The sequence below is a fragment of the Spea bombifrons genome, chromosome 1 (genome assembly GCF_027358695.1).
Source record: "Spea bombifrons isolate aSpeBom1 chromosome 1, aSpeBom1.2.pri, whole genome shotgun sequence".
Taxonomy (NCBI): Eukaryota; Metazoa; Chordata; class Amphibia; order Anura; family Pelobatidae; genus Spea; species Spea bombifrons.
In genome coordinates this window covers 110,811,109-110,826,798 of record NC_071087.1, presented here as the reverse complement: position 1 = coordinate 110,826,798, position 15,690 = coordinate 110,811,109, and the positions used below count along the sequence as shown (strand labels likewise).

At 38.5% G+C, this 15,690-nt stretch overlaps 1 protein-coding gene across 1 annotated transcript; it reads right to left on the bottom strand.

The window, feature by feature from the left end:
• Positions 1–70: 70 nt before the first annotated feature.
• Positions 71–15,568, bottom strand: PARP2 (poly(ADP-ribose) polymerase 2). Its single transcript, XM_053468523.1, has 19 exons — positions 15,468–15,568; positions 13,171–13,351; positions 12,007–12,143; positions 11,717–11,923; positions 11,447–11,560; positions 11,027–11,097; positions 9,448–9,498; positions 7,385–7,481; positions 6,245–6,320; positions 6,012–6,114; positions 5,568–5,724; positions 5,327–5,465; positions 5,178–5,241; positions 3,837–3,971; positions 3,504–3,631; positions 3,125–3,224; positions 2,382–2,480; positions 1,208–1,332; positions 71–542 (listed from the first exon to the last, which is right to left on the bottom strand). Exons 1-19 carry the CDS (start codon positions 15,514–15,516, stop codon positions 383–385), a joined length of 2,193 nt encoding a protein of 730 aa, XP_053324498.1. The 5' UTR covers positions 15,517–15,568; the 3' UTR covers positions 71–382.
• Between the last annotated feature and the right edge of the window lie 122 nt (positions 15,569–15,690).

Here is a 15,690-nt window from a genome sequence, read left to right as displayed (position 1 = left end):
CCTTTTACTCAGGAGAACCTTTAACCAACTGGCATTTCTGCTCATTGTTTAGTGAATTAAGCCCACGTCATTACATTGAACATTATCTCTTTATTGCGGGTTACAAGGCAAGACTGAAGACACATCAGGCAATGTTACTCACAGTCATCAGTACTCGGTATTTTGTTTGAATTTTTAATATATAAATATACAACAGTATTAGAATTCTAGCAATACATGAAATTAATGCAAGAAACTAGGTCCTTATGAGACACGTTTTAGAATATCTTCAAAATAAGTAGATAAAATGATCAAACCAACATTCTCCAACAAAGTTTCTGTCCGATCAACAATGCTTAAAGATTAAAGGAGTTATAGTCCACACTCCCACCAGAGTGCTTTTTCACCATAAGGATGCATAGTTGAAGCGCACTTGGAGCAGGTACTTCATCCGAACTTGGTTTGGATTGTAAACAATGTATTCATTGTAATTGAGTGTGTAACCAGCTTCATTTACCAGTCCTGTGTCCACAAGGGGCCCCAGTGGGACCAATGCTCCATCACTGCAACAAGTATTCGTTTATTTTAGATTATTGGCTAATGGTAAGGCGTGTGTCAGGGTTTATACAATGTACAAAGTCAGTGCATTAAGGCATACAAATCATTACATTTATTTATGTAGCGCTTTACAATCAGTCAGTAGGACAAATTTAACATCACAAACTATAATAAGCTGGTTCAGAAGGAGAAGGTGGCCCTGCTCTTGCAAGCTTAAAATCTACATACACTTTCCCTTCATGTTGATGGACCCTGCCTACTTCTCACCATACAAAAGTCTAATAAAGCCCAACAATATTGGGCTTTCAATCAATTTCTTTGGTTGGGAACCACTAACCAATGCAGTGCTGGTCTGCAAAGGAAAAGGGGCCAAATGTTCTCCAGCCCTGTTAAGATTAGCAGTGCAGCCACCATAACCATGGGCAGTTTGTCATGCTGCACATACTTGAGAAATGGTGCTTTCCACAAACAAGCTTACATACTAAAGGAAGTTGGGAAAAAGTGTAATGCAGATTTCTACCCGCAATGGCTGCACATCTAATAGATTTTCAGTATGTTGCATCATAGATGCAGTATTTAAATTATAATTTTGTAGGAATTTGGCCCTCAAATAGTGATTGAAAAAACAGTATTCATATTGACGTGCAACAAATATCAGTGTGTTACTCACTGTGTGATGATGTTCTTTGGGTCAGGGATGCTGCGACCTAAACCTTTAGTGCTGTTTTTCCCCTTCATCTTTTCTTGAGCGGCATAATCTGCAACCAGGAGCTCATTACATTTACCAAGGGCCACCTGATAGTAAATGAGACGATGCATAACATTGTTCTGTTACATTTATTTATATAGCGCCGCCAGAGTCCGTAAAATAAAAATCATAAACCGGTATAAAAGGAGAAGAGGGCGATATTACAAGTAAAACAGTAGGAGAGGACTCCTTGGATGGGGATGAGCTGGTCGAGCCAGCATGATCTGTTGAGTTTGTTCAGATGGCTTTATTACAATGTTGGCTGAGAGCGTTACGAAAAGAGGTTGTAAGCTTCTTTGGGTTTTCAGGGACATTTTGAAAGTCGCATGCGACTGAGAAAGTCTGATAGAACCAGGAAGGGGTACAGCACAAGTAAAATCCTGAATGCGGGAGTGGGAAGAGGTAATGAGAGTAGAAGAGAGACAAAGGTCATGAAAAGAACGAAGAGGGCAGATAGGGGTAGAAGAGGGTGCAGTGTTAAGGCCTCTGTAGGTCAGGATCAGGAATTTGATTCTGAGGGTATGAGAGCCAATGGTGTGATTGGATGAGGGGGAGACCAGTTAGAAGAGAAAAGCAATAATCCAGATGGGATATCACAAGGGAGTGGATTAGTATTTTTTTTTCTTGTGTGAGGAATTGGCATATTTTTCAGGTGAAGGCAGCAGGATTTGGTGAGGGACTGGATGAGGGGTGAAGGAGAGAGTAGAGTCAAGTGTGACACCGAAGTAGCGAACTTTGTCAGTTGGTTGGATGGTGGAGTTGCGGACGCCATGCAATTCCAGAAAGACAATCAGTCACGCAGGTTAGAAGAAATGGTTGGGGACAGGAGATCTAGATTAAGGGGAGCCCTAAGGAATACCAACAGATAGATTTGTCAAGGGTTTGTAGAAGGATTGGGTGGTCAACTGGGTCAAAGACTGCAGGAAGGTCCAATAGTATAAGTGGTGAGAAGTGGCCTTATGTTTAGCAGCAGGGAGGTAGTTAGTAATTTTAGTGACTGCTGTCTCCGTGGAATGCTATACGATAGGCCATAAAGGTTAACAAACTTGATAAAATTTTCCAAAACAGGGTTAGAGTAGGAAGCATGTGATAATACCTCTGATAACAACAAGATCCCCACATTGTTTTCACGGGTAGTAAAGCAGTAGTTTGCACTCTTCGAAGAGACATCAGCAAAGTATATGCCTTTTCCAAACTGTGTGCAAAGGGAAATAGATGACAGTGTAACTGGCTTTGTTTGAAGCAGCAAACATTATTTGTAAAATTATGATTATGCAATAAACCGCTCTAGCTGGGTGACTGGCACTGCCAGTTTGCAATTACCTAGTCCCTAACACTCACCACTCCTGCTGTGAGCAATGTGATTTCTCAAAAGGCTGATAAAGGAGACCCTCGACCCTTCTACCTTTTAGGAGCCCAAACAAGTAATCTTCACTACAGGAGCGGTGAGGAAATATTGCTTTGTTGACATCTATTGTCAGCTAACCTGGACAGCTGCAAATGCACCTTGTTTTCTGAATAATAACCATCAAATAAACAGTTATTTTAAATGTCTTATTATTTTCATAAGATTATACAATACATATTGACTGGCTATTTAAAGCATAACAAGAATGAAGACGTCGCTTCATCCCTGCTACCGATACAATGATGCACCTCCCAGACACTCTTCAAATGTACTGTCCGATCAAACAAATAACCACCTCTTAAAGCCCTTACCAAGCCGAAGAGCTTTCAGTATTATGTATTCTCCTGCTGAGACAAATATCGATTGTGGCATTTAGGTACAAGAATTAATGTGACATCACGAGTATGCAAAAAGAAACAACTTTGTCTTACCATATAACCAGTGACTGGAGCCTCCGGTGGAGCAACACGCAGCCCTTGACTAAGAATCCCAACCCAGTTTGACAGACGTGATCCGTGCCACAGCAGCATCCTATTCAGAACATGATAGGATGACTCTTGAGTGATGCTGTAGATTATTTTAAGTGTCTAGCTAGTATGCAAAAACATCTGCGCTAGATCCCCATCACAAATATTTAATTCAACTAATCAACATTGTTTTAATTAATGAACTTGTGGTATATCCAGAGCCATATTGTCCTGATCTCATACATTTCCAATCTACACTTGTTGTACAATCTAACCCCCCCCCCCCAAATTGCTAACATATGCAAACAAGCGCACACATTGACATCCATCTATTATCTCTAACCTGTTTGGGATATCATGTTGGAAGTTGCTTTCCTCCCCTTCTCTCTGTACCTTGAACACATCCAGCAGGGTCATTGTGTAGTCATTGTGTGTAGGAGCATGGGTGCTCTGCAGATAGCTCTCAATAATCTAAGAAACAGAGCAAAATAAGAGTAAATAAAATAGACAATTATATAAGTTGAGTTTCATGGATTTAATGAGTACAATACTAAATAATAAGAATGAATAACGCAGAAGTTGTCTCATTCAAACATCAAACTGGTACAGCCGTAGCACATTTTGTCTAACGTAGGCACTTCAGCAAAAGGAGTAATATAGCTTGGGTGTTTTGTACCTGAAAGTCGTTGGATGTCTTCTCCAGGGGCTCAAGTGAGCAGTGCAGCTGCCGATACTGCCGGTCCACAGGATGCTCCAGAGAACTAAGTTCCATACTTGCCAGCTTAACTGCAATCTGGATGTCCCCCAGAGCCTGTGGAGATAAGGGAATTCTTGTCTGTTCGGATCAATCATGTGAGCCTAGAAGGAGTTGTGTATAAGTTTGCACCAGTAGAAAAGTTAAAAAAGAAAAAGAAAGACAACGAAACAAAGAAAACAAGAAAAGTGGGCAAAGCAGCTTCTAACATCTAGTGCTCTAGAAAAAGACTAGGGTAAATGTATTTGACTGATGCGAGCGCTGGCAATCTTGTTGCAAAAAAAACCAATAAACATTTAATACTGATGAAAATATACAATACATTGAGAAAGTGAACAAATAACACATATGTATTTGTAACAATTCATCGATTTCAAGAACATGATGCATTTCACCAAATAGTCTTCCTCTGAGCTTGACGATTAATAATCCATCACACTGAACCTTCCGCTAAATGACTGGGGAGTGTTCTGTGTGGCTCCAACGAGCCCTTATTGGTATATTTGGGCTCCGAAGCGGAGTTAACACCTTCTGCGTCCCGGGGTGAATTAACAGGAATGATAAATCACAAAAAGCAGACCGAGGCTAGTGATTCAATATGGGTGATTTTCACTATTAGAAAGGGGGAGGACTGTGTCTGTCACTTGAATAAAATAATTTTAATAATTTATTCTGACTTGATCAATACATTTCGATGAGTGGATAGTCACTATGTAGTTTAAAAAAGTGGTTAAAACTTGCCAAATTTCATACAAATCTTTTCCATAGCTTTAGACACTGGAGCACAAAAAAATTGTTAAGAAATGTTATATTTGTCGGACTTATAACCTAAGCATGAATATTACTATGTGCTAGTGGTACACAAAACCTCAAAGCAGAAAAAAGGTGACAGAATTGGGGTGAGAATTAGTTGAGTAGAGAAAAAAATATAATGTATATTGTAATTGTATAATGAAGGTTGTTTGTATATAGCGTGTGCTAGGTACATTTTTTATATGATTATATGAATTCCCTGCCGTAAAAAGGGATGGTCTAATCCGTAATTTTTTTTTTTTTTTTATTATTTTAATGCATGGAAAATCCAAAAATAGACTCCAATATATAAACGAGTAGGAGCCCAATTATTTCTATACAGAAGAACACAAATCCTTTTTATTTAGGAAAAGCGTGGGACAGATAACAGAAAAGCAGAGAAAACCGAGTCTGCAAAGACATTGGTTGACAGCAGGACAGTTGGTCAGAGAGACAGATTTGTGTCCCTACCTCCAAGAGGCACACTTTCACAGCAAGCTCCTCTTGGGTCCTTATAAGAGGTGGCGTCCGGAGCCTGCAGTGGTAGACAATATATGTTCAGTGTCCTTTTCTAGATATGCATAGACAACTTCCCAAAACAGATCCAACTAGATACTAACCCAAAATCATGGGGGATACGGGTGTAAAAGTCATTACATGCCTCCAAGAGTTCTCTGCCAAATTTCTGCTTTTTGATACAGTTCTCTATTTGCTGCAGAGAGCAATACCCAGCACGAATTTGCTCTACAGTCAGTTTTCCTGTTGGACACAGTAGGTTTCGTCATCTGATTAGAAGACAGTATAGCAAAAACGGATAAAGAAGCAATATGAAGTCTGCACAAAGAAGCAAGAAGGTCTCACCCAGAGGTGCTTTCTTGATATCATATTTCATCTCTAGAACGGTCTGCTCCATGGCTTGTAGGTTACAGATCAGCCGGATCAGTTCCTGGAGTCGCAGATCTAACTTGGATTCTGGTTTGGGTACGTTTTCTTCCTTCACTACTTTCTCTTCTTCTACCTGTGGTAAATATCAGACAGTTATTGTTATTAAGTTAGAGAAGAGGTAAATGTATGCCACGTTGGGTGTTCAACCACAGATATACACGAATTCAAGCATCGCTACAGAAATTCTGCTTGCTCTGTGACTCTCAACCCTGGCAAAAACTGCTGAATGAAACAAAGTGTGGGATCTATTCAATTTTACATACACAGAATACCTCCACTATATTATATATATATATATATATATATATATATATATATATATGCACACACAATATACATGAGATTATAGAATAATCATACCTCTGTCGTAGAATTATAATCCATCTTTAACATGTCATATTTCCCAGGAACTTTTTCAAAACTTTCACGTTCAGACCATTCATTCTTTGTCTTATCAAAAAACCTTTAAATAATGATATATTATTTTAGTTATAAAATGAAGGATGGAACATTAAATGGTAAAAAGTTACACTTTAATTAAATGATAAATATGTGGCTTATGATATATGCAAAAAGCATCTTAATAATCTCACTTTTTTGTAAAGATATCCTTTGCTTTCTGGAGATCCCCTCCACAGGCTACCAGAGAGTTCTGTCCAATTTTTCCAACTGAAAGAGAAATGCGTCTCAAGTCAGAAAGGAAACTCCAGTCCTAGCTCTGCAACGTAGAATTTGAAAGTTCATTTTGATGGCTCTGATGTGACTTCACGGTAGGGAAATTTACATTTAAAAAAAATAGGTAATTGCTTAAATTAATTGTAATGTATACAGGTTCAGAAAATGCTTAATTGAAACCATAGAAAACCCTTCCCCGTAATCCCTTAAGGACCAGGGTTGTTTTACAATGTTTTCCAAAAACAGAGAAATGTTTGTGTTTTTGTGTTGTGATTAGCTTACCCACACACATTTTTTTTAGGACAATTAGGGCTTTTTTAAAATAATAATAATAATAATAATATACATAAATATACATAATTATATACATTTTTCATGGTTTCACCTATAAAAGCTACGCGTTATTTTTTTTTTGCACAGGGTATATGCAAGTTTACGAAATCACCAAAATGTATTCAAGCTGGCCCTCCAGATTAGAGAAATAAGCCAAATGTATAGGCTATTGTATAATTTTGGAGATCTACAGGGCACACTACATGACATGCTCAGATCACTGCCTGACAGCACACAGCCTGGGAGAGCATGTTAGTCACACAGAAAATAAGTTAAATGACATAATATACCAAGCAAACACAGTTCATAAATATTTAAGCCTTCTGCTCATTTTGTGCACTACTTTTTTTCTGCTACTTTTGCGGGATACAATTTGCATCACCTTTATCATAACTCTATCTGAGGGTGATGGAAGTTGTAATCCAAAAATGGTTATCAGCCCCACCTTAAGTTTAGTTTTAGTCAATATTGAACTGGTACGTTAATTATACGCATAGAAAAGCTGTTTTGTATTTTCTGAGTAAGGCTTGATTTTGTTAAGTCATCGAGTAAGCCCGTTATTTCTTTTTCTCTATTTAGTATAGAAATACAAAATAAGCACACAAAATATTTAGATATTTTAATACAGTAATATGAATATCACACCACTAAATCATATTTCTCAATCCAGGTAACAACCTAAATTAAGTCTACCAAGGTATACGATCAATCAGATGACACCTCACCTCTTCCCCAACGCATCCATATGGAGAAGCTCCTAGCACAGTCATCTTCTAGCAGCTGTATCAGGTAGAATTTATTGTTGTTGAACTGCAGGTTAGTCTGAAAAGGTGATAAAAGATATAGAGGTACAGTTGTACTCAAAGGTTTGCATACCCTGGCATAAATTGTGAAATGTTGGCATTGATTTTGAAAATATGATTGATCAAGGAAAAAAACCTGTTATTTAAGGCTAGTGATCACATAAAGCCATTTATTATCACATAGTTGTTTGGCTCCTTTTTAAATCCTAAAGATAACAGATATCACTTAAATGGCCCTGATTAAAAGTTTACATACCCTTGAATGTTTGGCCTTGTTACAGACACACAAGGTGACACACACAGAGTTTAAAATGCCAATTAAAGGTTCATTTCCCACATATGAGGATTTTTAAATTGCAATAAGTGTCTGTGTATAGTCAACGAGTTTGTTAGCTCTCTCACAGATGCACTGAGCAGGCCAGATACTGAGCCATGGGGAGCAGAAAAGAACTGTCAAAAGACCTGCGTAACAAGGTAATAGAACTTTATAAAGATGGAAAAGTATATAAAAAAAATATCCAAAGTCTTGAAAATGCCAGTCAGTACTGTTCAAACACTTATTAACAAGTGGACAATTCGGGGAACTTTTGATTCCAAGTCAAGGTCAGGTAGACCAAAAAAGATTTCAGCCACAACTACCAGAATTCTTTGGGATACAAAGAAAAATTCACAGGTAACCTCAGGAGAAATACAGGCCGCTCTGGTTGTTTCAAGGAGCATAATACAAAAATACTTGAACAAAAATTAGCTGCGCCAATACCACAAAAAAGCCCAGTTACAATATGCCCGACAACACCTTGACACACCACAGCATCTGGCACACTGTAATTTGGAGTGACGACACCAAAATAGAACTTTATGGTCACAAGCACTATGTTTGGAGAGGGGTCAACAAAGCGTATAGCGAGAAGAATTCCATCCCCCCACTGTGAAGCATGATGGTGGCTCACTAATGTTTTTTTTTTGGGGGGGGCTCTAAAGGCACAGGGAATCTTGAAAAATTGATGGCAAGATGAACGCAGCATGTTGTCAGAAGAAAACAGCAGATAATTTGCATTCTTCCACACGAAAGCCACGCATGGGATGCTCTTGAACTTTCCAGCATGGCAATGACCATAAGCGCTGCGGGGGATCTGCATCTTAGTCTTGTAGTCAGACCTCTGTTTGAGGTCTGAGTATAAGACGACGTCAAAAATAAGATGAGGGATATTTTTCAGAGCATTTGCTCTGAAAAAAACCTTGTCTTATAATGGAGCAAATATGGTAATTCATAGAATATTCCAGTAACTGGTTTGCATGTTTAGAAACAGCTCGAGTCCCTTACTTGAGGGAAATGGCAGACTAGATAGGCCGAATGGTTCTATGTTTTTATGTTAATCTCAGTCAGTCCCACAACTAAATACTCTCAATCTTCTCACACTAAGTAAAAACCACAAATGCGGCAGTGTGTTGATGTTAGATGTAATTGATAAATGTTAAAGTTTTTGTTCCCATGAACAAGTCTCCTTTCAAAATCTCTGAACCTCTGCTGTTGTCACTTGGAACCCTGTGTTGTATCTCAGGAAAGTTTTAACAGTTATGCAGTTCTATTCATTTTTAATTATACATTAAATTTAATTTTATTTGACTTTTGATTGGATGTACAGCATTTTAAATTTAAGCTATAGCCATAGGACTGGCTTATATAGGTCATGTTTGTTTCTCCCCCATGTTGAACTGCTAACTGGAAGCTGTATTTTCAATCTATGTTTTCCAGTTCATATTTGAATAAGGTCCATTATAACCATAATGCAAAGAATCCAATTTATTTTGCAAACTTCAAGTGTTAGGAGGTAGTTGTAGAACTAATATTTTAGATTTCTGTGTACTGTATTAACCACTATATTGTTGGGCTAAATCATATATACCAGGAATGCAACAGCAATGTGAAATAATATGCACCATCATTAAATACATTAACAAATAATTATGTTAAGTGTGCTCACCTGGTTTAATAATACATCATATATATCATCTCCCTCACAGTATACATGAGCCTAAAATAAAAACAAAACAAAGAAAAACAAACAGGCTAAATAAGACAATGTGCAATACGACACACCGTGAAAATAAATATCTATATAGATTATATATATACACACATATACACATGCCTTGTTATGAGAAAAATGGATTGTCATCAAGCTCGCTGCTCATGCATTTGTCGAGGGAAATATTTTAAGTGTCCATTCACTACCAAAATGTAATTTCCAATATTGTGTGGCACAGGTTTTTGTCCTGTAAATGGTTATTTTCAAATGCTGGAATTTGGATAAAGTGGCAGGCAGGAGCGGAAAGCCTTGAGCAGTCTTATCTGCGTTATACAAGATGATTTTTGCACATCTCATACCATCAAGTAAATACATTAGAAGAAAATGTGTGCCTAACACACTAAAAGTACAAAAATAAAACAAAAACAAAATGGTGCTACTTTAGAGTGCAGTCTACCCGAACTTTTCTACTTTAGCGTGCAGTAAAATTTATCATAAAAAAAAAAACAATGAACAATATTGCTTTATATGTAATTTTATCATTTAAATTTAATTTTATGACATTCAAATAAAATGTATTTACTTTTCAATCCTTTAAATTACATACACGCCATATGTTCTTCACTAATGCCAAAAACAAATGTGATCAAGGTATGATTGAAACAGCTCATATTTTCTTCATAATGCGTATTTTGGCATCCAACCATGACCGTTTAATCACTTGCATGTTTACTCCGGTCATTGGATCCACATAATTTTCTTGATGGTTCACCGTAAAATGGCTGTAACCGATGGCATTTAGATTTCCATATGCGGGCCATTCGTCGGAATGAATCACTGAACCTGTTTCGCGTTCACTTAATGAGTGGCATAAGAGTTTCTTTCACACCGATGCACATAAAAATATCGACAATCAGAGTCTTGCTTCAGACCAAAAACCTAAGGCCCATCAATTCTACGTCCACGGTTCCTGTTGTTTTTTTAAATCTGCATCATGACAAGGCTCTGAGTTTTGCGGTACATCCAGAAGATTGTATCCACATAAACACGCAACCGCCTTCTCTTCTGTGCAGATGATTTTTTAAATAGAAATCTTTTAACAACATTATAACAGGGCTATACTGAACTTCTTACAGGTACTTGTGCTAGACAGCATGCATGGAAGTTTAAATGCACAGTAGTGTAACGGTAGACCACAGATTACCAATAGACTGCATGCTAAAGTTACACCAACAAAATAACAAATTACATGAGTAAGCTAAAAGGAAAAGGAAAATATGGATTGCAATGATTTAGAAAAATTGGGAAAATGCCTTAAGCTTTTCTCGTTTAAGAGGTTAGTTTGGTTTTATGATTACTGGTAATTTGTTCTGAAATTTTATGGTAGTTTGAACGTTTTGCACAGTTTCATCAAATGTATTTGTATAACAGTATTTAATGTGCATCTGCACTTATAGCTTTAGCATTCTACAACATGTATAAATAGGCAGAATACCAGATTTAGTAAAACTCTGTATGTTTAAGAAATATGTACCTTTCCCAGCTTGCTGGTGCATTCAGGGTCTACAGGAGCTTTGCCTTTCAATACCAAGGTCCTAACTTGTTCTGCATAAATAGAGGAGAAATGTTATAATTAGTGTGCACTGGTAACAGAAATGAGGTAGAAAAACACAAAAGGAAACCCAAAGTGTGCACATAGACAGAAAAGGGGACTTGCTTCACAGAAAAATATCAAGATCACAAACTACTAAAAATACATCTACACATCTCTTTGTATAATTGTGATTTCTGTATATTCTAAATTCAGGTTACAAAGCATACAACCAGCAGGTGATGGCCAAGTATACTTTTTTTCGTGGATTTATTAGCACAAAGGTATAACATTAATTGATAACAACCGAGATCAGTGTAAAAGGTGGTGTAATCTGTAAAGAAAGACATATATATGGCCTACCTTTGCATTCCTCTGCTTCATTCTTGACACTTCCTGCATTCTTGCGTACTCTCTTGCTCAATGGTCTGTTACTGATATTTTGATTCTTTTGATCGGTCTCTGCATCTGCTGCCACTAGGACAATCATTAAGTGTGATCAGAAAATCAGAAATTACATAACTAGCTATCAAAATGTCCCCCCCATTACAGAAACCCATTCTCTAATTAAACTAGTTTATGCTGCAAGAGTGCTTCATACTGGTCCCCATCTTATCAATGTAGAGCACATACCAGATAAACACCGTTGAATGTTCCTCTTGTACTGGGTACTACAGTTCTTTTGAACCATGGCCTTAAAGTCCATGTTGTATTGCCGACCTCCTAAACTGAGAGTCACCAATTTGGTATCAGAGTGAAATGCTGTTTCCAATGAGACACAAGTTTCCGCATCATAGTCTAGCCAAACATCTTCATCGGACTGCCACTGCCACACAAAGACTGAAATAGATATAAATAAATGCAAAAGTCATGGTTCAAGAGCACTTAAAGTGGCTTAACAATTTATAAAAGGCAAAACTCACATTGTTCCTGCTCTTTCACAGCTAATCGGATGGGTCTTTGGAAGCCACTTTGATTATTCTTCTGAAACATTTCCTTTAGATCTACCTGTAGAGAAATCCCCACAGCAGGAGAGACCACCACAGACTGCTTGCCAGAACTAGTAAAACATAAAGTTACTTAGCAGATTAGCATAAATGGACGGACACACAGGCAAACAGGCCACAAGCAACTGCTAATAGGTACCCTTTAGCTTAGTCAACATATATGTGGTAAGTTAGCATTACACGGTCATGAGACCCTCAAATCATGGGTGTGTAAAGTGTTTTTTTTTTTTACTGTATGACCCTTTCCCTGACAGCTGTCACTTATGTGAGGGGTCATCCAGTAGCCATCATGATTAACAGATCACTCCTATTGGTCACTAATGATCATCAACAGCACACTCCAGATTTGCTCTGCAGGAGTTTGAACTGCTGACAGACAGCAACTGACTTGGAAGAACCTTTGAGTTTTGTTTTTTAAACTCTATGCTGGTGCTCATTGATTGTGACTGGGTCCCCACAAATCTGTGGGGGCTAGAAAAAAATCATAAGCTTCTTCACAATAACTCCAATGGAGCGATCTTGCAGGAGGTCCCCACACAAGCATGGGGACTGAAAATAACATCAACCCCGTCTCTGGAGCGGCATATGGCAACTGGAACGCGATCGGCAGCAAACCGCTAATCTCAGGGATAGTTAGGTAGGGCGAGAGTGTGTGGGGACCGAAGATAACATTGAATGCTGCATAACTGCTCTTATGAAGCAATGGTGCAGCTTTTTTCGAGAACAAAAACCTGCCAGGCTGCATGAGGAAACATCTTCCCTTCACACAGGGCAGCGTTTTCAGTGGTACAAAGCAGCTCAATAAAATACAATTAAATACCCTGTGGGGAGGCATTAGCCCCCCCAACAAAATATACTTAGAAGTGCTCCTTTTTTCTATTTTTCTGTAAAGGTCTTATTTTTATGATAAATTGTCATGATTAGGAACAAGGAGATTTGGACTCCCAAGAAATTCAGGGGTTAATAACATTACACAGTCTCAGTATGTAAACATCTATGGAATCTCCATATTGGTACTGTGAGTGGAAGGTATACCATGGATTTCCTGTGGATACTATAGATATATGATGGGTTTCTCACCTAAATGCCAGGTTTAACTGAGTGTTAACCTGAGGAGAGTAAACCAGCCACACGTCTCCATCACCTTGCCATTCCCAACGTGTCTCAAATTCTGTTTTTACACCATTCTCATCCTCTGGCTCAGTTTTCACAACAACCTCTAAGTCAGGATCTGCCTCAGCTTTCCTCTTCTGCGAAGCCACTACAAATAAAAAGGGACAAGCCATTTAGAGTAAATACAAAAGTATAAGGAGAAGGGATATAACACTGGCAGCAGTCTAACAGGACAGTGAGGAAGACTCAGAAATGAAGAGCATAAATAAGCATTTCTAGTCCGATGAACGAAGGAAAAAACATTTGGAAGAAAAGAATATATTACATTTCCATTAGTGTACAACAAGCTACAAATGAGTGTTTTTGCAAGTGAATGTCGGCAATGCAAAATGTAGAAAAGTAAATACCATAATCTCAAAAAATACCGTGCCACCTAATCCCTCATTGACCACGACTGGACAATATTTCAACCCAGAGGGTCTTTGTTAGGCGGCCCTGAAACTAAAAGGGATGCTAAAACCATCATATGTTCTTTAATGCATATGATAGCCAGGTGTCCCCTTTAAATGTTTTATTCTCTCATGCAAATATAGGTGGGAGTTCATCAGAATCCTCCTATGCATTTGAACTTTTTGGCTGCAGTCTAGCTCCTTGGCTTGGAGGGGATGGTTTTGTTCAATAGGTGTCTTACTAGAGCCCCCTGTATGCACGGAAAGAGCTTCCAATGAGAGCTTTGCTGCCAGTGGTTGGATGCTGCATCCTACAGCAGAAGAGGTGTCATGCTGCAGCTCTGGAGCTGCAGTATTTTAAGAAGGTGATTACTTATTTTTTTACTCAACTTTAATATGCATTTTATGCTGGGAGACGGTATTGGACAACAACCTATTTTAAAAGATGACAGGGCCACATGTAAAAGATAAGGTACATAAAACATTGCCATAACCAGTCCATTGGTAGGGGAGTTTTGGTTTCAACTCCTGTAAATCAGTATTCATTATGGAGGGTCAACAATGGCAGGTTTCTCCAACACAAGAAGCTGAGCTGGCCATGTAACTGAATGGTGTTTGGAGAAGGTCGTCACTGATTTAACTATACGTTACATGGAGCCATTATAGATGTTCTTGCTGCAGACATTCATTAAGGTCGGCTCTTCATAAAGTACAGTGAAGTCAAGGAGTTGAGCACACAACTCTCCTGTAACCTCTCCCTTTAGTGAATAAACACAAAAGGCTCAGCCGTACACATTGGGGTTAATTTGCTAAAGCAAGAGATGTGGTTTCATTTCCCCGCTTTACTTTTTATTATAAAGGGCCAACATTGGCAAGTGTCTCCAGCAAGATGAGCTGATCTGGCCCTTTATTATTCAATGAGTGAGAAGACGGAAGATTATCACTGACTATACGCGGTCAGTCGTGCTTTTCCTTTAGCAGTGGTTCACCTGGTTATTCATAAAGTACAATTAAGTAAACAAACTAAAATTTCTCATACAAACTCTCCTATCCACTCCCCCTATTAAATAGACCCCTTGTGAGCACTTTTCTCTTGATATGAAATCCCCGAACTGGATCGTGCTATCGTTTACCAAATTTTCACAGGTGGATTTCAAAGAAGTCTGGGGAATGTGTGTTAAATATTCTGTACCTGTGCCAACAACCCTCCCTGATCCATCATTACTAGTTTAGAAACATAGTATTTGCTAGCAGATGAGAACCACCTAGCCCGCCAAAGACTCGCATCTTAGCAGATGAGAACCATCCGGCCCATCTACCCACCAAAGACTCACATCTTAATCAGTCCTTGGTTTCATGGTTTAGAACGGCTACGATAGCAAATTACAGGTCTGCGGTCCTAAGAAGTTTATTGGAATTAAACCATAATGTATACATACGGCTTAATGTAAACATTTTCTATTAAGAAGGTATTGCTCGTTTGCCCCCTATGTTCACATGTTTATGTATATTGGAAAAGCCGCACTTCACCACATATTCGTTGAAGAAATTTGCGTGGCATGCGGAATGTTTATTATTTTAGCAATAGACTTTATTTTCAGCAAAGTCATTTAATAAAACTAATACCCTCCAGACTGCCGTTAGTTGATCTGTATGTGAGGAATAGCGGCTTGCCACGACTCCATCCCCCTTTTGTGTCCCATCAGAGATACTTATGCAGATACACCTCACACTTGTGTACTGTTACATAAAAAGCTTATTCCCAACACTGTCATGCGTGTTGTTTCCGTGTAGCTCCTGAACGGATTCTCTCACCCTGGGGCTTCCGTTCCCTCTTTGCACCTTCCCTTCTCCGACCAGACATTCCGCCCGATTCCTGAGGCCGCCGTCTAAATTCCTGAGGCCGCCGATTAAACTGCAGCCTACACTGATTGGCTGAATTAGACGTCACTCTACGATTCTCCTCCTATTATTGCTATACCTCACAAATGAAAATCACACATCTCTCCAGTGAAATAAACCATAAAACATTTTTTTT